This window comes from Hemiscyllium ocellatum, chromosome 17, assembly GCF_020745735.1.
Source record: "Hemiscyllium ocellatum isolate sHemOce1 chromosome 17, sHemOce1.pat.X.cur, whole genome shotgun sequence".
NCBI lineage: Eukaryota > Metazoa > Chordata > Chondrichthyes > Orectolobiformes > Hemiscylliidae > Hemiscyllium > Hemiscyllium ocellatum.
In genome coordinates, this window is record NC_083417.1 from 40,034,635 (window position 1) to 40,056,432 (window position 21,798).

Below are 21,798 nucleotides of genomic sequence, written 5' to 3' on the forward strand. Positions count from 1 at the left end.
GGTAGATTTCTGGCACATTTCTTTAGTTTATAGCTTGCATTATTACTACTATCATCACTGATTGTAATATTAAGAAAAGTAACAAATGTTTAAAGTGCAGCATCTTGATGCAGGCAACAGCAAAATGGAGTAAATTCATTGATTTTCCACTCCTCTCATGGTAATTTTCCAACTACCAGTTGGCTCCATTTCTGCTGTGTTTGAATGTCAGTCCCAAGCTAAGCATTTTTCTGCTGGTTGAGCTTCCTGAGCCTGTTTACAGCAGCAACTGCGTAATAATTTTTCTGTAAACAAAAATTAAAGTGTATTGTTTAGGTTTCAGGCTCTTTTAAAAAACAATGGTAGCATTTTTATTCCCACTCACCGCCTTTACAGAGGTCTCCTACTCATCAAAGACACTCACATCTCCAAAGGTGCAAGTATCTAGACTTGGTTTTACTTCACTGAAGTGTTGTCATGGTAATTGAACAAGAATAATATTTATTGACTATGAAATGCTGTTCTTTAATTTCATATTATTTCATTTTTAAAACAGTAAACACTCATAATTTATTGTCTTTGGAATGATATAGAGAACACATTCTGATGAGAACAAGTAATAGAAAGTCATTTTCTCTATTAGAATGCTGTTATTGTATGATTTCTGGGACTGTGTTATAATAAAGGCAGTTTGTGGGATTCAGTATATCCTATGGTTTTATAAATACAACTGTCAAGAAATTGTCTGATGGCTTGGTGAGTTGATGGACTCATTTTGAATGGATATGAGCCATAAAATGGGCTTTATCCGTTGATCTTGTGTGGAAATACTCACTTTACCAGGTCAGAGTGGATAAACAAGCACAATTTTCCAATGATCTCTGGAAAACTCAAATGTGTTGACATAATGAGGAAACAAGATTAGGGTGGCCTGTACTGGTCCCTACGTGATAAATAGGAGACAGTGAAGTCTGTCGATGAGGGAGATCAGACTTGAGAGTGTGTCGCTAGAAAAGCACAGCAGGTCAGGCAGCATCCGAGGAGCAGGAAAATCAACTGGGAGCCTCTGGGGTGGAGAGATAAATAGGAGGGGGTTGGGGCTGGGGAGAAGGTAGCTGAGAATGCGATAGGTGGATGGGGGTGGGGATAAAGGTGATAGGTCGGAGAGGAGGGTGGAGCAGATAGGTGAGAAGGAAGATTGACAGGTAGGACGGGTCATGAGGATGGTGCTGAGCTGGAAGGTTTGATCTGGGGTAAGGTAGGGGTAGGGGAAATGAGGAAACTGGTGAAGTCCACATTAATGCCCTGGGTTGAAGGGTTCCGAGGCGGAAGATGAGACGTTCTTCCTCCAGGCATTGGGTGGTGATGGAGAAGGCCCAGGACCTGTATGTTCTCAGCAGAGTGGGAGGGGAAGTTAAATGTTCAGCCATGGGGCAGTGGGGGTTGATTGGTGCGCATGTCCCGGAGATGTTCTCTAAAGCGTTCTGCGATAAGGCGTTCAGTCTCCCCCAATGTAGAGGAGACCGCGTTGGGAGCAACGGATATAGTAAGTGATATGTGTGGAAGTGCAGGTGAAACTTTGATGGATGTAGAAGACTCCTTTGGGGCCTTGGATGGAGGTGAGGGGGGGGGAGATGTGGGCACAGGTTTTGCAATTCCTGCGGTGGCAGGGGAACATGCCAAGAAGGGAAGGAGGCTTGTTGGGGGGCGTGGACCTGACCAGGTAGTCATGGAGGGAATGAGCTTTGCGGATAGGAGTGGGGAGGGAAATATATCCCTGGTGGTGGGGTCCATTCGTAAGTGGGAGAAATATCAGCGGATGATGTGGTTTATGCAGAGGTAGGTGGGGTGGAAGGTAAGGACTGGGGGGGTGTTTGGAGGGGTGGGGTTCGAGGGTGGAGATGTGGGATGTGGATGAGATGCGTTGGAGGGCATCTTCAACCAGGTGGGAGGGGAAATTTCAGTCTTTAAAGAAAGAGGCTATTTGGTGTGTTCTGTGGTGAAACTGGCCCTCCTGGGGGCAGAGGCGGAGGAATTGGGAATATGGGATGGCATTTTTGCAGGAGGTAGGATGGGAGAAGGTGTAATCCAGGTAGTTGTGGGAGTCGGTGGGTTTGTAAAAAACGTAAGTGTTTAGTGGGTCCTCATGGATGGAGATGGAGAGGTCCAGGAAATGGGGGGGGGGGGGGTGTCAGAGATGGTCCAGGTGAATTTAAGGTCTGGTGGAATGTGTTGGTGAAGTTAATGAACTGTTTTACCTCCTCATGGGAGCATGAGGTGGCGCTGATGCAGTCATCAATGTAGCGGAAGAAGAGGTGGGGAGTGGTGCTGGTGTAACTCCGGTGTAGCTATGGCTACCCTGTTCGTCTAGGGGAAGTGGGAGGATTGGAAGGAGAAATTGTTGAGGGTGGGGACTAGTTCAGCTAAATGAATAAGAGTGTCAGTGGAAGGGTACTGGTGGGGACGTCGGAAGAGGAAGAAATGGATGGCTGGAGGCCCTGGTCATGGCAGATGGATGTGTAGAAGGACTGAATGTCCATAGTGAAAATGAGGCATTGGGGACAAGGGAAATGGAAGGCTTGGAGGAGGTGGAGGGCGTGGGTGGTGTCCCAAACATATCCCCACACTTCCATCCGCTATCCTAGACTTCTCCATCTCCATCCATGAGGCCGACTCAACACTGACATTTTTTACAAACCACGAGGGAGGGGAAATTTCGGTCTTTAAAGAAGGAGGCCATCTGGCGTGTTCTGTAGTGGAACTGGCCCTCCTGAGAGTAGATTTTTTTACAAACCCACCGACTCCCACAACTACCTGGATTACACCTCCCACGCTACCTCCTGCAAAAATGCTGTTCTGTATTCCCAATTCCTTTGCCTCCATCACATCTGCTCACAGGAGGGCCAGTTCCACCACAGAACACACCAGATGGCCTCCTTCTTTAAAGACTGAAATTTCCCCTCCCATGTGGTTGAAGATACCCTCGAACACATCTCATCACGTCCCACACCTCTGTCCTCGAACCCCACCCCTCCAACCGCAACAAGGACAAAGTTCTTCCCCCGGTCCTCACCTTCCACCCCTCCAATCTCCACATAAACCACATCATCTGCTGACATTTCCGCCACTTACAAATGGACCTCACCAGCAGGGATATATTTCCCTCCCCACCCCTATCTGCTTTCCACAAAGACCGTTCCCTCCGCGACTACGTCAGGTCCACACCTCACAACAACTCACCCTTTCCTTCCTGGCATGTTCCCCTGCCACCACAGGAATTGCAAAACCTGTGCCCACACCTCCCCCCTCACCTCCATCCAAGGCCCCAAAGGAGCATTCCACATCCATCAAAGTTTCACCTGCACTTCCACACATATCATTTATGGTATCCGTTGCTCCCAATGCAGTCTCCTGTACATTGGGGAGGACGCCTTCTCGCAGAGTGCTTCAGAGAACATCTCTGGGACACCTATACTAACCAACCCTATCGCCCCGTGGCCCAACACTTCAACTCCCCCTCCCACTCTGCTGAGCACATGCAGGTCCTGGGCTTCCGCCATCGTCACTCCTTCACCACCCGATACCTGGAAGAAGAGCACCTTATCGTCCACCGTGAAACCCTTCACCCAGGGCATCAATGTGGACTTCACCAGTTTCCTCATTTCCCCTCCCCCAACATTACCCCAGTTCCAACCTTCCAGCTCAGCATCATCCTCACGACCTGTCCCACCTGTCAATCTTCCTTCCCACCTATCCGCTCCAACCTCCTCGCTGACCTATCACCTTTACCCCCACCTCCATCCACCTATTGCACTCTCAGCTACCTTCTCCCCAGCCGCACCCTCCTCCCATTTATCTCTCCACCCCTGAGGCTCCCAGCCTCATTCCTGATGAAGGGCTCCGGTCTAAAACGTTGATTTTCCTGCTCCTTGGATGCTGCCTGACCTGCTGTGCATTTCCAGCAATGCACAGATAGTAATTATTTGAATGAGATACTAGAGATGGGTAGCACCTATGAAACTGTACACCTAACACTTGAAGAAGAAAGAGTAGAATGGGGAAACCATTCCTTAAAACTGTCCTGTAACATTTGATTATTATAGAGGATATAATACTTCCACAAAATTAACTCATCTGATTGTAACCAATTGTCTCATCCTACCTGTGCTAGCTCTCTGAAGGAGCAATTAACTTAAGCCTTCTCTATGCAGCTATACACATATTTTTCTGTCTGAGATAAGAATCCAATATGTTCTTGAAAATTTGACACTGCCTTCAGCACACACTCTCAGGCAGTGCATTTCAGATCCCAAACATTGCTGTAGGAAAAAGCATCTCCTGTCTCCAGTGTTTCCTTTGTCATATAATTTTGTATTAGGTAAAATGTATTTCTTCTTACAACATACTTCATTTGGTTTCCCAAGGATGATTTTACCCTGTAATGTGAGATTCATTTATGTTTTAATATAATTTATAATATAGTTTGGATTTTGAACCAGTGAGTTGTGGTTGTTGGTTTATGTATGAGAGGATTTAATGATTAACTTCTCAGTATTTCTGGAGTCATGTTTTTCTTCAAACCAGAATGAGAGAGAATGTTCCGAGAGAGCTAATGGGAATTTGTTTGCATTGGTAAAGTATGACTTGCTTCCATTACAGGATCAGTGATTGACTTATTGTTTTGCTTAGTGGAAACATCAATAGCCTGAAAAGCATTTAGTTTCAGTTTTCAGAATGTCCAGTTAGGGGAGTAAGGACCTACTTAAGAGAGGTATCAGCAGGGCAAAAAGGGGATATGAGATAACCTTGGCAAATAAGGTTTAGGAGAATCCAGTGAGATTCGATAAGTACATTAAGGGCAAAAAGAGTAACTAGGGAGAGAATAGGGCCCCTTAAAAATCAACAAGGTCAACTCTGTGTGGAACCACAGGGGATGAGTAAGATTCTACACAAATATTTTGGGTCAGTATTTACTGTGGAGAAATACACGGAAGCTAGGGAACTTGGGGAAATAAATAGTGATGTCTTAACAGCAGTTCACTTTACAGAAACAAAGGTGTTTGAGATCGTTAAATAGATAAAAATAGATACAAACCCAGGATCTGATGAGATGGTTCCAGGGCATTGTGGGAAGCTAGGGAAGAAATTGTAGGGCCCCTAGCAGAGATATTTGTATTATTGACAGCCACGAGTGAAGCTCCATGAGACTGGAGTGTGGCTAATGTAGTCCTTTTATTTAGGAAAGGCTGCAAGGAAAAATCAGGAGAATATAGACCAGTGAGTCTGACTTTAGTGATGGGTAAGTTGTTGAAGGAAATTCAGATGGACAGGATTTACATGCATTTAGAGAGGCAAGGATTGATTAGGGATAGTCAGCATGGCTTTGTGCGTGGTAAATTGTGTCTCACAAACTTGATTTTTTTGAAGAGGTGACCAAGAGGATAGATGAGGACAGAACGGCTGACTGAGTACATAAACTTTAGCAAGGCCTGATGACAAGATTCTGCATGGTAGACTGATTACTAAAGTTAGATCACATGGAATCCAGAGAGAGCTAGCCAATTGGATACAAAATTGGCTTGACAGTAGAAGACAGAGGATGGCAATAAGGAGTCTCTTTTGGACTCGAAATCTGTGACCAGCAGTGTTCCACAAGGATTGGTGGTGGGTCCATTATTATTTGTATAAACAATTGGATGAGAATATAGGAAGCATGGTTGGTAAACTTGCGGGCGCCACAAAATTAGTGGTAAAGTGAATGGTGAAGTAGGTTATTTAAGAGTATCCAGTAATGAGATCTGGATCAGCCAGGCCTATTGGCCAAGTCATGGCAGATAAAATTTAATTTAGATAATTGCAAGATTTTGCATTTTGATAAGGCAAATCAGGACAGGACTAACACAAGTCCTGGGGAGTGTTATTGAACAGAGGGACCTGGGGGTTCAGATACATAGTTCCTTGAAATTGGTGTTACAGGTAGACAGGCAGTGAAGAAGGCATTTTGCTTGCTTGCCTTCATTAGTCAGAGCATTGAGTACAGTATTGGGACATGTTGCAGCTATACAGGACATTTGTGAGGCCACTTTTGGAGTATTGCATATAGTTCTAGTTGCCCTGCTATAGGAGAGATGTAATTAAATTGGAAAGGGTGCAGAAAAGATTTATAAGGGTGTTACCAGGACTGGGGGGGGGGGTTGAGTTATAAGGAGAGGTTGGATAGGCTGGGACATCTTTTCCTAGAATGTAGGAGGTTGAGGTGCGTCATAGAGTCAAAGAGTCATACAGCACAAAATCAGTCCATGCCGAACATAATACCAAATTAATCTAGTCCTACAAGCCTGCTGCTGGCCCATATCCCTCCAAACCTTTCCTCTTTGTGTATTCATCCAAATGTATTTTAAACATTGTAATTGTAAAATAAAACCAATCAAGCCAGATTTCAGTTGTGGCTTGACTTGTCCAGCAATAATATCAGCTGGGATCATAACAGTTGGGACTCTTGCAAAAAAAATCACTGTATTTAAGAGGAATCTGACTTTTCCAGTAATAAAATTATCCTAGCTGATAGCAACAAGCAATGCTGAGAATTTGGAGATGATTTGTAGCTAAGGTTGTGGATCAGGGTTCAGCTTTGCTCGTTGAGCTGGTGGATTTTTTTTCAGACATTTTTGTCACCATTCTAGGTAACATCATCAGTGAGCCTCCGGTAAAGCCTTGGTATTCTGTCCCACTTGCTATTTATCTGGCTTGGTTTATTGTGGTGGGTGATATCATGTCCTGTTTTTAAGAGGCTAGGAAATGGGATCCAAATCTATATGTTTGTTAATGGAGTTCCGGGTTCAACACCAGGCCTCTATGAATTCCCATACTTTGTTTAGCCTGTCCCAGAATGGACGTATTGTCCCAGTCGAACTGATGTCCCTTTTCATCTATGTGTGGATACCAGTGATAGTTGGTCATGTCTTTTGGTGCTAGATGGTGCTCATGTGTCCTGGTGGCTAGCTTCCTGCCCGTCTGTTCAATGTAATGTTTGTTGTTGTCCTTGCAGGATATTTTGGATATGACATTCGTTTTGTTGGTTGTTGGTACAGGGTCCTTTAAATTCATCAGGAGATGCTTCAATGTGGTGGTAGGTTCATGGGCTACCATGTTTCCTCGGGGCCGGAATAGTCTGTTCGTCATCTCTGAGATGTCTTTGATGGGTGACCAGAGTCTCTGGGCGTGTTGTGTCTTTCTGTTTAGGTCTGTTGTGTAGGAATGGGCAGACTGCGCTTTTTGGATACCCATTGTTACTGAATATGTTGTATAGGTGTTTTCCTCAACTTCTTGTAATTCCTGAGTGCTGCAGTGTGTTGTGGCTTATTTAAATAATGTCCTGATGCAGTTCTATTTGTGGGTATTGGGATATTTGCTCCTGTAGTTGAGGTTCTGGTCCGTGTGTGGCTTTTCTGTAAACACTGGTCTCCAGCTCTCCATTGGCCTTTCGTTCTACTATGCTGTCTAGAAAGGGGAGTCTGTGATTGTTCTCTTCCTCTTTGGTGAACTTTATACCAGGAAGGAATGTTGCTTATGTGGGTTTCTTCTAATTTGAAGCATTTTGTGATGATGAAGTTGTAATCCACATAGCAGACCCAAAATTTGGGCTGGACCGTGGAAAGGGTTGTTTGTTCTAACGTCTGAATAACTGCTTCTGCTATAAGTCCTGATGTTGGTGATCCCACAGGCGTCCTATTGATTTGTTTGTAGATCTTGTCATTGAAGGTGAAGTGGGTTGTGAGGCACAGGTCTAGTAGTTTGAGGATGCTGTTCTTGCTGATGGAGTTGGTACTGTCAGGTGTTTGTGTTCTTGGTCCGTCTAGCAGTGAGGCCAGTGTATCTTTGGCTGGAGCGATGTTTATTGATGTGAATAGGGTCGACACATTGAAAAAACCATGACCTCGTTGTCCTCTACCTTGGTGTCTTTAATGATGTTAAGGAATTCCTGGGTTGATTGGATGGAGTGGGTTGCATCTTCTACCAGGGGTTTCAGTTTGTGTTGTAGCTCCCTTGCTGGTCTGTATATCGGTCTGCTAAGAAGTCAGACTATGGAGTCTGAGGGGGGACCCCTTGTTAACGAACCTTTGCTAATCCATAGAAACAGAGTGTGTTGGATCCTTCAGGTTTCATTCTTTAGAGGTCTGTTTTGTTAATTTCACCTGCCCTGTGTAATTTCCTCAGGGATGCTGTAACGTGGTTTTCTAGCTGTAGAGTCGGGTCCATCACCACCTGTTCCTAGGTGTCGGTATTGGCAAGTAGCTTTTTCAATGTATTGCATTCTGTTCAGGATGACAGTCATGCGCCCTGTGTCTGCAGGTAGGATTACAATATTTCTGTCATTTCTGAGTCCTTCCAGGGCTTTCTTTTCCAGAGTGTTGAGGGTGTTCCCTTCTTTCTTCCTGCTTAGTGTTGGTGCTAATGTCTGTGCGATGGCCTGCTGGGTTTCTTCTGTAAGTCAGTTGTCTTTCAGGGTAGATTCCAGTGCTGCTAGGAAGTCCTTTTTATCACGTCCCTGTGGTTGAAGTTCATCCCTCATACGACAATGGCTTCAAACTACTAGATCTGTGCCTCGTTATCCACTTCACAAAACGTAACAAATTAGAAGAAACTCAGAAACACATAAACAACATCCCTTACCAGTATAAAATTCACCAAAGAGGAAGAGCCCAATAACCGACTCCCCTTCCTAGATGTCACAGCAGAATGAAAAGCCAACAGAGAGCTGCAGACGAGTGTTTACAGGAAAGACACACTGACCAGATACTCAACTACAGGAGCAAATCTCCCAACACCCATAAATGGAGCTGCATCAGGACATTAGTTGAATGAGCCACAACGTACTGCTGCACCCAGGAACTATGAGAAGCTGAGTAAAAACACCTATACAATGTATTCAGGAACAATGAATACTTGATAAGCACAGTCTGCCCACTACTACACAACAGACTTAAATAGGAAGACACAACACGCCCAGAGACTCTAGCCACCCTGCCATACATCAAAGACATCTCAGAGATAACAACCAGACTACTCCGGCTCCTAGGCATCATGGTAGCTCACAAACCTCTCACCACACTGAAACAGCCCTTGATGAATTTAAAGGACCCTGTACCAACAAAGAGCAGAACAATCTTCATATGCAAAGTAACCTGCAAGGACTGCAAAAAACATTACATTGGACAGACGGGCAGGAAACTAGCCACCAGGATACATGAGCACCAACTAGCCATCGAAAGACATGACCAACTATCACTGGTATCCACACACACAGACAAAGAGGGGCACCAGTTCAACTGGGTCAATACATCCATCCTGGGACAGGCTAAACAAAGACACGAACGGGAATTCCTAGAGGCCTGGCATTCAAACCAGAACCCTATTAGCAAACATATAGATTACCAATCTCTCAGAAACAGAACCGGAAATGATATCACCCGCTGATACAGAAAAATAACAAGCGGGACAGTACACCAACCCTTCACCGGAAGTTCACTGATGATGTTACTTAGCATGGTGATGAAATGTCTGAAAACAATTCCACCAGCTCAACGAGCAAAGTTACAACTTAACATTCAATACTTACTGACAGTATTAATATGTTGAAGATATTGTAGTGAAGTGATGATATCACTGGACTAATGCTGTAAGGAAGCAGGGTCAAATCCCACCATTGCAGCTTGTAAAACTCAAATCACGTTAATAAAACCTGGAATCAGAAAGCTAGTCTCATTGGTGCTGACCATGAAACTATCATTGTTTGTTATAAATAACTAACTTGAGGGAAGGAAATCTTCCATCTTTAACTAGTTTGGCCTACAAGTGGCACTGGACCTATAGCAGTGGAGTTGATTCTTATGTGCTATCGGAAATGGCCTTCTCAATCCACTCAGTTCAAGGGCAATTAGGAATGGGCAACAAATGCTGACCTTGCCAGCAACATTGCCATCCCATTAAAGAATTCCTTTTGAAATCCAGTCCCACCTGCAAAAGGAGCTTAACAAAACTGGCTTTAAGTGTTTGCTGTAGATGGGAAGCTGAGCCACAAATGGATTATTTGTAAGTCATGTAAGCATGTTGCATCGGGTTTACTACTTAACGTTCTCATCATCAAAATGACTGAAATGAAAACAAACTAATGTATTACCCTCCATAAGCGTTGTGTGATGTACTTCCGCAGCATCACTTGAGATTTGAGTCGAACCCTGCACTTCTTTGCTTTTTCGAGTAAATTGTTGAGCCAGCTGTGTTTCAGACACTGTCCTGCACTGAATCTGTTACTAGTAATGTTAAAAATATACAGTATTAATACTGGAAGGAAGTGTATGCGAGCCATTCTGTAGAGAATTTTGCAGAGTGAAATCTAGATTTGTTAAACAGGTTCTTCCTTGAGAACATGCACGTCCCAAACCACTCCGTTTTGCCACAAAATCAGTAAAATGGAAATGCAATGAAAAATTCTTGCTCTTCATTTCAAAGCATTACATGTAATTTTTTGTAGAAATACTATATGCAAAGGAACAATTTTAACTCCCAAGAACAGCTGTCAGCAACCCCTGGAGGCACCTTGTTGGATGACTGGCAGATGTTCAATGTTGGACCTCCATTGAACACCACCAGAAAGCTTCTACCTATTTTGAACAGAAAGTGTCTACCGGATGTTTCTAATAGAATGGCTCTGCCTGTATCAAGGAAAGCTTGTTGATGACAAGGTAACCTTGAAGAAGTGAAGGGGGAGCCTCAGTGATCAGGAGTGTGTCTGCTTTTGTTCCATGAACATTATCGACGAAAAGTTTTGTTTTCTAATTCACCTTTAAATAAGTGCTGCCTTCATATCAGCTCTATTTGAGGACAACCTGGCTACTCCCCACTTAGGAATTGGTCAAAAATCCATCAATGTGTCACATCCAGCATAGAAGACCAATCTGCATTTAATAATGAGGCTTCTGTCGGAGGGTGACAAAAACGTCTTTTGTCATCAAAACCATGCATTAAAGTAGGGCATTGCTGTTGTGCAGTGCAAAGTTAAATAGCTACATTTTACACGTTTGTTTATTCCATTTTAAACATTTGAGGGAAATGTTCAAACTCTTCCTCTTTTACAAGTTTCAGCGCTGTACAACATCTGCAATTCTGAGAGGATTCGTTAACGAACTCACTATTGTGGTTATGTGGGAGGAAAAGTGAAATTTCCAAATTAATCAACAGATTAAACAACTCTGGTGATTATGTAACAATGAAATAATAACTCATTGGAGACAGCTGACAGGAACCCTTCTGTGGAGGATTAATTGGCACCATTATACATAAAGCAAAGGGAAAAGACCCAGTTCCTTTATGTTTGGAACATAAATCACTAGGTCTGACCAGATTACTTTTCCTCATTACCCAGAAGGAAGCTTGCTTTGTTCGCAGGATTTCCATTTAACATGAAATTCGACTTTCACACCAGCATCCAAAAGAAAAGCTAAGACCTTAGACCATCAAATATTTTAAGAAAGAAATACTTATTGAATCCAAACGTTTCATTACTTTCTTTAGTATATTTTTTTTCCCAGTAACTTTTATTTCAGGCAGTCATACACAGCAAACTGGTCAATTTAGGAATCTGGAAAAATTTATCTTGGATCCTATAGAGCTGGCTAAACAAATTTGAATGTAGTCTCTCATAAACCTTAGAAGGGAGAAATCTCTACAAGGACAATTATATTTTTTTTTGTCTTACCTCTTTTCTTTAACAAGGAGGTTTGAAACAAAATCTTTTGCTTCTTCAGACACACTTTCAAATCCTTCTGCATCAAATTCCCAGTTTGCGTTAATAATATTGTTCATGGTTTCAGTGTCATGATCACCCAGGAAAGGGGACAAGCCACTCACCCTGGAAAAAATAGACATTCATCACATACTTGGGTATAGAAACAACAATTTTATTAAATTTAACAAATAGAAATTGGCCAAGCCTACAGGCCATGTGCTAGAACATAGGATTAGAATAGTTAGGTGGTAGTTTTTGACTGGCACAGACATGATTGGTTGAAGGGCCATTTTATGTGCTGCACATTTCTATGACTCTAAAACCTAGTTGGTCTGATATTGGAACCAATAGTATTAGTAATAAAAGCACAATGCTGTAGATCTGAAATAAAAATGATATCACTGAAACATTCAGTCAGTCTGTGAAGAGTGAAACAGGGTCACAGTCTTGAATCAGTTTGGGGACTGTTCCCAACAGAGCAATACAGAACTGTAATATTGAACTTTTCCAGAAGTGTCTGTTTTTATTTCAGCAGCACCAGTTTCCTTTGGTCACAGATTGCTGATTTGGGGGCAAAGAAGTTTCTGAGGTGCATGCACATGAAACAAGTTTCACTGAGTCCCATACTTATGGGGATGTTAACAGTGAATCGCTACTGGATATATGCAATGTGGTAATGTCATGATGTCAAACCATCTGCAATATGGGTCTGACACTGGCTGGGTTATTTTAGGACTCAATTCTCTGGCCCATGCCATTTTTTAAACTGCGCAGCTGGTCATGTGTTCTGCTCAGGAGAATACCTACACAAACATTTTTTGGAGGGATTTGTTTCTTCTTCATTCATAGAATGAGGGTAGCACTGGCTGGGCCACCATTTATCTAATTGCCCTTGACAAGGTGGTGGTAGGCTTCCTTCTTGAACTGCAGGCAAGTACACTCACAGTGTTGTTAGGGAGTGTGTTCCAGGTTATTGATCCAGTAACAGTGAAGGAAAGGCAATATAATTTCAAGTCACAATGGTATGCAGGTGGTAATGTAACCACGGTTGTGCTGTTTTGTCCTTCCAGCGGCCACAGATTTGGAAAGTGTTCTTGAAGGAGGCTTGGTGAGATGTTGCAATGCATCTTGTAAATTGTACACACTGCAGCTTCTGGTGGTGTAGGGTGTTAATGTTGAAGGTGTTAAATGGGATGCCAATCAAACTGTCTACTTTATCTGAGATGGTGTTGAAGTTGTTGTTGAAGTTGCACTCATGCAGGCAAGGGGTTAGTATTCCGTTACACTCATGACTTGTATCATGTGGTTAGTGGACAGGCTTTGGAGTGTAAGTTGCTCAATGCAGACTTCCAAGCCTCGGAGCTCCTCTTGTAGTCACAGATCCTATGTGGCTGATCTAATTCAGTTTCTGGTCAATGGCAGCCCCCAGCATGTTGATAGTGGAGAATTCAGTAATACCATTGAATGTCAAGAGGCAATGGTTAGATTTTTGTTTGTTGGAAATGGTTATTGCCTGGCACTATGTACCACAATTTTTTTCTTGACCCCCATTAATACATGCCTGAATGTTTTCTATTTCTTGCTGTATTTGGGCAGGAGACTATTCAGTATCTGAAGAGTCACCAATGGTGTTGCACACTCTCGCTTCTAAGTAAATTGGTGATTAATTTATTTTGGCAGTTGGCACAAAACTGTAAGTGTTTGGTTCTTTAAGTTATTGCTTTAAATTGCAAACTTGAACAAGATTTATTGTGGCAAATGAACAAGGATTCTTGCTTCACTCAAAGCTCTGGAAATCAGTACAATAGTAATTATTACCTTTATGATTCAGAATAATTTGAAATATGAATGAAAGCCACACAAAGTAGGATGAGCTGCAAGCTGGGATATGGAGGGGGGAGGTGGGAGGAAGGGATTGGAGATGTCTGCAGGCAACTGTAACTACCCAAGGTGTATGGGGAACAACTTTGCTATCTGAACCTCAGTGTTGAACAATCTGTGATACATCTGTGCTTCAGTAAGATTCCTTTCTTTTTAAGTACGAATTCTTCACTGCAATCTGCCACAACTACAGAATGGCAAGAATTACATTGCCAGCAGACATAAAGTGAATGTTGTGTTAACCTAGCTCCTTCTAGGCTGCAGCTGGAAATATTTACAATAATATCTTGCAGTTTTCTGTCCATTGACACATACAGGAAATCACAGAAACCCACTATTACAGATGCATTTCATTCTCTATCTCTGGATAGAAACCATGGTGTAGGGTGCCATTGATAGCAAACATATTGCTTCACAAGGAGAAATCAGCCTATAAAATAACAGAAAGAGATTTTGCTCCCTCAATGTCCAGCTAATGGACTTTTGACAAATGCAGAAATGAAGTCATGGTTACGGTCTTTCCTTCCTGTTACTGACCATTGCTTGGTCTTCATGTAAAATTTAAAGCACCAAAACATAAATATTTCAAATCAAATTTGTACATGAAACCACCCAGTATTCCATACAAAAGTCAACCTATCATGCATATATGTTCCTTAGTGCCTATATTGCACACAGCCTTGCAGTATGGCTTGTGGAAGACTGCTCACTTTCAGTGGTGGAGACTGTATGTGATTGGCCTGAGAAAGATGTCTAGCAGGTTGAGGCCTATAAAAGCCAACTACAGATTGTGTCCATTCTACGTTGTCTAGGGCTGGCTGGTTGACAGACAACACCAAAAGCTATACCAGTGGACTGTCAATGGTGGAAGGATTTCCTTTTCCTTTTGCTTTCCTTTTGTTGCTGATAATTGTACTTTTGCCACTCCCACTTTTTAGAAAATGTTTTGTTTCTTTGTTCCCCTCACGGTCCCTTTTGCTTTTGCCCCCTCACCCCTTTTGTCATTTAATTTTTCTTGCCTTCCTTTCCATTCTATTCTTCTTGCACTCCCTCTTTTGCAACCCCTCCCCCCCCCCCCCCCCCCCCAATGCTAGGATCACAGGATTACAAATTTCCTCAGAAACTAGCATAATATGACTATAACCTTGCTATTATCAATTTCTATAGAGATTTACGATAAGAATTATCTACATACATAAAAATCAGAACATGGCATTAATGATGTCAGGTACCTAAACAGCACAGAATCAAAACTGACTTCCATCACAGTAGGACAGTAAAGTTTCTGCATTCTACTGTATTGTGCAGTAGAATGTCCTGATTACAAAAGGACTTATCTGTACAGCACCACTTACTGCTTTTCTAAGTTGTCCTTTCTTAATACTGTGCAGTGTTTCTACTATTCAGTGTTCCAGTTAACTCTCGTACAAATGAAAAAGTCAAAAGCTTGCATTTTGCAATGAGCAGCAAAGCACAAGCATTCATTGCTGACCTCAAAATAAGTTGCCCACAAAAATCTAGTAATCTCTGTGTGTGCCTTTTTCCTCTCTTGACAGCTGTTTAAAGCTGGTGGCAAATCAAGGGACTTTTATGGTGGTGATATCACCAAGGTGACAAACCAATTTACACAATACCAAACCAGAATGATAAAAGCACTTATTCCTTAGTTTTTGAGTTAAAATTTTAGGTCGAGAAATCAATGATTATTATTGATTTAAGGTAGATGTTAAAATGAAGGTGGTGGATCAAATGCAAATATTTCCCAAGTGATTCCATGCAAAGGATTGTTGCAGTTTTTGTAAAGATCGCAATAAATAGTAAGGCCCTGGGTGGTGTTTTAGAACCGAGAATTCTGGGGTTCAGGTACATAATTCTTAGAAATTGTCATCATAGGTAGACAGGATGGTTAAGAAGATGTTGAGCACGCTTGCCTTCATTGCTCAGACATCTGAGTATAGGAGTTGAGGTTGTACAGACGTTGGTGAGGCCTCTTCTGGTGTACTGTGTGTGGTTTTCATCACCGCTATAGGAAGGATATTATTAAACTGGAGAGGGTTCAGAAAAGATTTATTAGGATGTTGTAGGGAATGCAAGATTTGGGTTATGAAAATAGGCTGGGACATTTTTCACTGGAGTGTAGAAGGTTGAGAGATGAACTCAGTAGAACCTTTTGGCCCATCAGGTCCACACTAACCCTCCAAAGCGTATTCCAGAACACTCCCCGACCCTACCCCTGTAACCATGCATTTTCAATGGCTGATCCACCTAGCCTGCACACACTCTGGGTAATTTAGATTGGCCAATCCATCTAACCTGCACATTTTTGGATCATAGGAGGAAACTGGAGACCCAGAGGCAATGCAAGCAGACAGAGAGAAAAGGTGCAAACTCCACACAGACTGTCACTCAAGGTTGGAATTGAACCAGGTTCCCTGGTACTACAGGGCATCAGTGCTAATGCTGAGCCACTGTGCTGCCCATATAGAGATTTTTAATTTCATGAGAGGCATAGAGGAGGTAAATGGTGAAGGTTTTTTCTCTAAAGTGGAGGAGTTCAAAACTACAGAGCAAATTTTTAAGGTGAGAAGACAAAGAACAGGAGGGGCTAACCTTTTTACACAAAGTGTGGTTAGTGTGTGGAATGAACTGCCAGAGGAAGTGGTTGATGCAGGTACAATTTAAAAGGCATTTGGATAAGTAAGTGAATAGGAAAGGTTTGGAGGGATATGGGCCAAATGCAGGCGGGCAGGACTGGTTCAGTTTGGAAACATGGTCGGCGTGAACTGGACTGAAACGTCTGTTTCCTGCTGAATTATTCCATGGCTCGATAACAGATTATCTAACTATGCTCATTGTGATCTTCCCCAACATATTGAAGATATTAAATAAGATGAGTGATGGTAAGCAATGTTGCCTCACTCTTCTCAGTGACCTTGTTTAGTAAGCTTGTCTGTCACATGGATTTTAGGACTGATCAAAGAAAGTCTGTTTACCTTTAATTCCTGATGCTGCTTGTCTTTCAAGGCATTAAAGATAAAGTACACAGTCATAAGAACATATTCCAATGGGAATTGGTTTAACTCAGTTGGCTGGATCATTGGCTTACAGCAGTAGTGTGAAGCCAACAGTGTGGGTTCAACTCCCACCACTGGTTTGCGGTTACCATGAAGGACTCTCCATCTCAACCTCTTCCCTTGCCTGAGGTCTGGTGGTCCTCAGGTTAAATCACCATCAGTTGCTTCTCTCTAATAAGAGAGCAGACCCTATGGTGTCGGTATGACAATGGTGATACAGCAATGTGTTCCAATAGTCTAGATTTAATTGGCCTGTCTTTACTGTTAAATTAACTGTTGCACCAATTTTAAACAGGATTCACTTCTGAACATATTCTTATTAGATATGTGAGATAGCAGATTCTCTGAGAAGTGTTTAATACATACAACATGTAGGCGATGACGCCCACACTCCACATGTCTGTGGGGAATGAAACATAATCATAATTCACCACTTCTGGAGCAAGAAATTCGGGAGTACCAAAATGAACTTTCAGTTTCTCTCTTGGTTTATACCTAAAAACAAACAAAAATGTTTAAACAAACATTACAAGTGAGATCTTCTTCATGTATTTGAGTAATTTCTTATATTCTACTGCTGCATAAGGAGCATAATGTTGTGGTGATGGAATATATTTTAGGAAAACAGAAAAACCTTAAGTCTGCATTATACTGACATGGTTAAAAATCACACAACACCAGGTTATAGTCCAACAGGTTTAATTGGAAGCAGCTTTTGGAGTGTCGCTCCTTCATCAGATGGTTGTGATCAGCCACAATCACCTGACGAAGGAGCATCGCTCCAAAAGCTAGTGTGCTTCCAATTAAACCTGTTGGACTATAACCTAGTATTGTGTGATTTTTAACTTTGTACACCCCAGTTCAACAACAGCATCTCCAAATCATTATACTTACATGATTGTGTCCAGGCTATTTCCTCAACTCCCCATGAATCATATTCTGAACTCTGCCTAACTATAACTGATTAAAATCATTCAAGGCCGGTAAAATTAGAGAGCAATTATTGCTAGAACATCTCACAGATTGACATTGAAAGAGACCTTAACATACCTTCCATTGATTTGGCTGGAGAAGAGTGAGTGACTCAAGGAAGTAAACCCATTACAAATTAGGGTTTTTTTGCTCTTTAATTGAATTTGTAATTCTAACACTCAAAAAGACATTTATAACTGAAAAAAGTTTTGTTAATCAAGCCACTGTCATGAATATATTTGCCAAAGTTTTTACTTTGTCTGTCACAGATATTGAAATAGTAACACTGCCTGATACTTAACCACTCATTCTATCCTATCAAACAAAACAATTCCTATAACAGCTGACATTGTGTTTAAGTTTCAGCTCCTTATTACTAAATAATGATAATGAGATTTAAGGGGTAGAACCTTCATGATAAACTGTTGGAATATATTTGTTCTGGTTTGAGAAGGTCAAAAAAAACCAATGGATCATCAATATTGCAGCTACTTCACTGCTGTGTGTTTACTTGATCTGTATGTTTAACATTATGGTATGGAAGAAAACACCTAAAATTTGCTGAACTTTTTTTCATAACGGTAAAGATAGAAAGGACTTGACATTTATGTCCCCCTTATATACTTGAATCATGACATTGGAAACTGTGTAATTTGAAGACATTTCTATTTTGCTAAATCATCCCTTTTTGGTGTGAACAGATTTGCATCAGCATAATAATCCAAAGTTACAATTATAACATAACAATCATGTTTGTGTGAATTGTAATAGAGACTGTCGAAGATGATCTGTATCAATAACAAAAGTATTTTTACAAGAGGTCCACTTGTCCACAACCAGTGTGAAAGTAGTTATCCTGAAGTGAAACTATGCTCATGAAAGTTGTTTATATTTAACTATCTTTGGAGGTTCAATTGAAGCAGAAAATGAAAATTTGCACGCAGATCTTCGAGTATTCTTTGAAAGTCTATCACTCCCATCCCCTAGACCAAGCTGACAGGTCCTACTTCACCCTGCTCTCCCTAACCTCCCCTCCAAACACCACACTTTTTCCTGACATATTGACTCTCATCTGACCAATCAGATTAGCCCATACACTCGACACCCTCCAATTTACTCCACAATCTGACCCACCACACCCACTGTCATCTTTATCCACTTACATTCAGCTGTTCACCTATCCCCTTATCTATTCACTCTTATATTCTACTCACAAACATGATGGAAAGGTGTTAAAATGTCCCCAAGTTTTGAAGTATACAGTATATATAATAGTTATTGCCTTAAGCACTGGGTGAAGCTTGTCTTCTGCTGCTAATCCAGCACCACCAGGAAGGTGCTCAAAGCAAAACTGGTCCACCATTTCTGTAAAAGCTAGATTGAAGGACAAGGCCTGAAATGTCGAGCTTCACTGGAACACAGAAAAGTAGGAGCAGAGCTACAAGCTGACACTAACTCCTGGAAGATTTGGGCTATAATTGCAGCAGATCATCACTGCATCCAATCTAATACATTAGACATTGCACAGAAAATGTAACTTCGCATCTCCCTTCCTCCATGACTATTCAACTAATACTTTTGAAATTGTGGGCAGACTTTTGAATGCAGGAGCATTATAGTCAATCCGATTCTATCTTCAGTCATATATCTGCACTTCCCAGCATTAGTCACTAGATGGCAAGCATAACAAGGAACTCTGCCTGATTTTTTTCTCTTTTGTTTTGTTGCTCTGATACCAATTTTCACAATTTACTTTTTACCTTTATTCAATATGAAGCAAGGCTCAAATGTGAGGCCATCTCAGTCAGAAAACCTCTGTCCTAGACTGGGTGGTGTTCACACAAACTGAATGATGAGGCATTTAGGTGTTTAATCTATAATATTTTAGTTTTGAAGAACCAATTTTCACATTATGCCTATGATTTATAGGTTATTTAGATAATCAAATATCATAGAGTCCCTACAGTGTCAAAACAGGCCAATTGCCCCAACAAGTCCACACCGACCATCTGAAGAATATACCAACCAGACCCATTCCCCTACCCTATTGCTCTACATTTCCCATAACTAATGCACTTAATCTACACATTCATGAACACCAGGGGCAATTTAGGACCTCAAATCCCTCAATTAGATTCCAGTCTGTAACTCACTCCCGGGTACGTGTTGTTCTGTATGTAACACACCCTGAACCCCTCATTTAGATTCCATCCTGCAACTCGCTCTGGGGGATCTGTTATTCCTATATAAACCATCTGCAAAACCCTCGATTAGATTCCAGTCTATTTATGGGTTAACATTGCCAAATAGATTCCTTGCACTGTAGAATATTTGAATCAAACAATTTATAATTATACTATAGCTCTTACCTTCTAGCCAGACCAAAATCAATAATTTTGATTTGATTTCCTGTGCTGTTTACACACAAAATGTTTTCTGGCTGTGGGAGACAAGAAAGACATTTGAATGAAATCACAGATGCTGGGCGCATGCAGAAGTTTCAAATTTGTCGAGGCATCACATGACAACTCAAACGCCAGTAATATCCAACAACCACCCATTACACAAAAAAACTTATTTGCGTATTTATTTGAGATGCAATTTTCCATCCCAATTACTCAGGCAAGAGGCTAAATGTCAACTTCTAAGCTTCTGTCACTCCATAGCTGATAGGATCCAAGAGTCCTAAGATGATCTAAATGTCAATTTTCCCTATATCAATCTGTGTATTGACCACATGGACCCATGTGGGATTCAAGGTCTTGCCATACGATAAATGTGTGAAGCTTTTCATTACCACTCTGTCTTTCAGGCAATTATCTCTGCAGTATTATCAGGTAAACTTACTTGATTTTAAGTAAGTTTACATCATTTTACGCGGTCAACATCTTTTAAGTTAATAAAATTGCTCCTGAATTAAGTCATTACAAGTATTACATCCTGTTCAATAATGGGTGCAAGGATAAGCCCAGCAACTCCGGACTAGCTAGTATTACAGTGGTAGGAAAGTTTTGAGGAACAATAATTTGGAACAATATCAGCAATCCTTTTGATAAATGCTAATTCTGGAAAAACAGTGTGAATTTGTCAGGAGTTTAAAATGCTTAAGAGTTTTGACAAGGTAATAAGGGAAGAATTTTTCATCTAGTTCCCATTTACTTCACTGTTGTCAAGGCTGCTTAATGCCAAAATCAGTCAAATGCTGTCTTGTTGTCAAAGACAATCACTCTCACCTCCTCTCTTGAGTTCATCTCTTTCAGTCATAATTATTCCAAGACTTTAATGAGTTCAGAAACCAAGTGGCTCTGTCAGAACCAAAACTGAGTATCAACAATCAAATTATATTGTGACATCATCCATGTTCGTATCAAATGTCAGAGCAGGGTCATCGGGCTGAATTGCCTAATCCTCTTTATTTTTATGGTCGTATGCAGGCTCTCCCTGATAGCACTGCTGACAACACTTCCATCACTTTATTAATGATTCAGAGAATGCTGATGGGACAATAATTGGATTTCGGTTACATCTGTGGACATGACATAACGACAATTTTCTACACTACCAGGTAGATGTCAGTAGTGTTGCTGTACAGTGTAATTTGGGCTAGCCACAAGGCTAGTTCTGGAGCACAAGTCTTCACTCTAGCGTTATTAGGGCCCAGAACCATTGCAGTATCCAGCACCTCGGCCTCTTCTTGATTTTGTTTTATTATTTCATTGGATGTGGAGTCACTGGTTGGGCCAGCATTTACTGCCCATCCCTGACTGACATTGAGAACGCAATGATAAGCTACCTTCTTCAACTGCTGCAGTCTACCTGGTTGGGTAGATCCACAATGCTATTGAGAAGGGAGTTCCAGGATTTGACCCAACGAAGGAATGGCAATATATTTCCAAGTCAGGATGGTAAGTGGATTGGAGGTGAACTTGCAGATGACTGTGTTTCCATGTTCCCTTGTCCTTACAGTGTTTGTGGGTTTTGAAGGTGCTGCTTTCAGCTTTGGTGAATTTTTGCTTGTAGATGGTGCACACTGCTGCTACTGAGAATGGAGGGAGCGGATGTTTGTGGATGTGGTGCCAATGGAGCAGGTTGTTTTGTCCTGGA

At 41.6% G+C, this 21,798-nt stretch overlaps 1 protein-coding gene across 1 annotated transcript in view; it reads right to left on the reverse strand.

Annotated features, from left to right (window-relative positions):
• The window catches only part of mylk3 (myosin light chain kinase 3), a 47,561-nt gene continuing 25,763 nt past the window's right edge, over positions 1–21,798 (reverse strand). The window contains exons 9-13 of the mRNA XM_060837692.1: positions 20,064–20,134; positions 17,089–17,217; positions 11,738–11,890; positions 10,160–10,292; positions 1–284 (exon numbers count right to left, since the gene is read on the reverse strand). Of these exons, the coding sequence (XP_060693675.1) occupies positions 219–284; positions 10,160–10,292; positions 11,738–11,890; positions 17,089–17,217; positions 20,064–20,134 (552 nt within the window). The 3' untranslated portion in view covers positions 1–218. The remainder of the gene's footprint in view (positions 285–10,159; positions 10,293–11,737; positions 11,891–17,088; positions 17,218–20,063; positions 20,135–21,798) is intronic.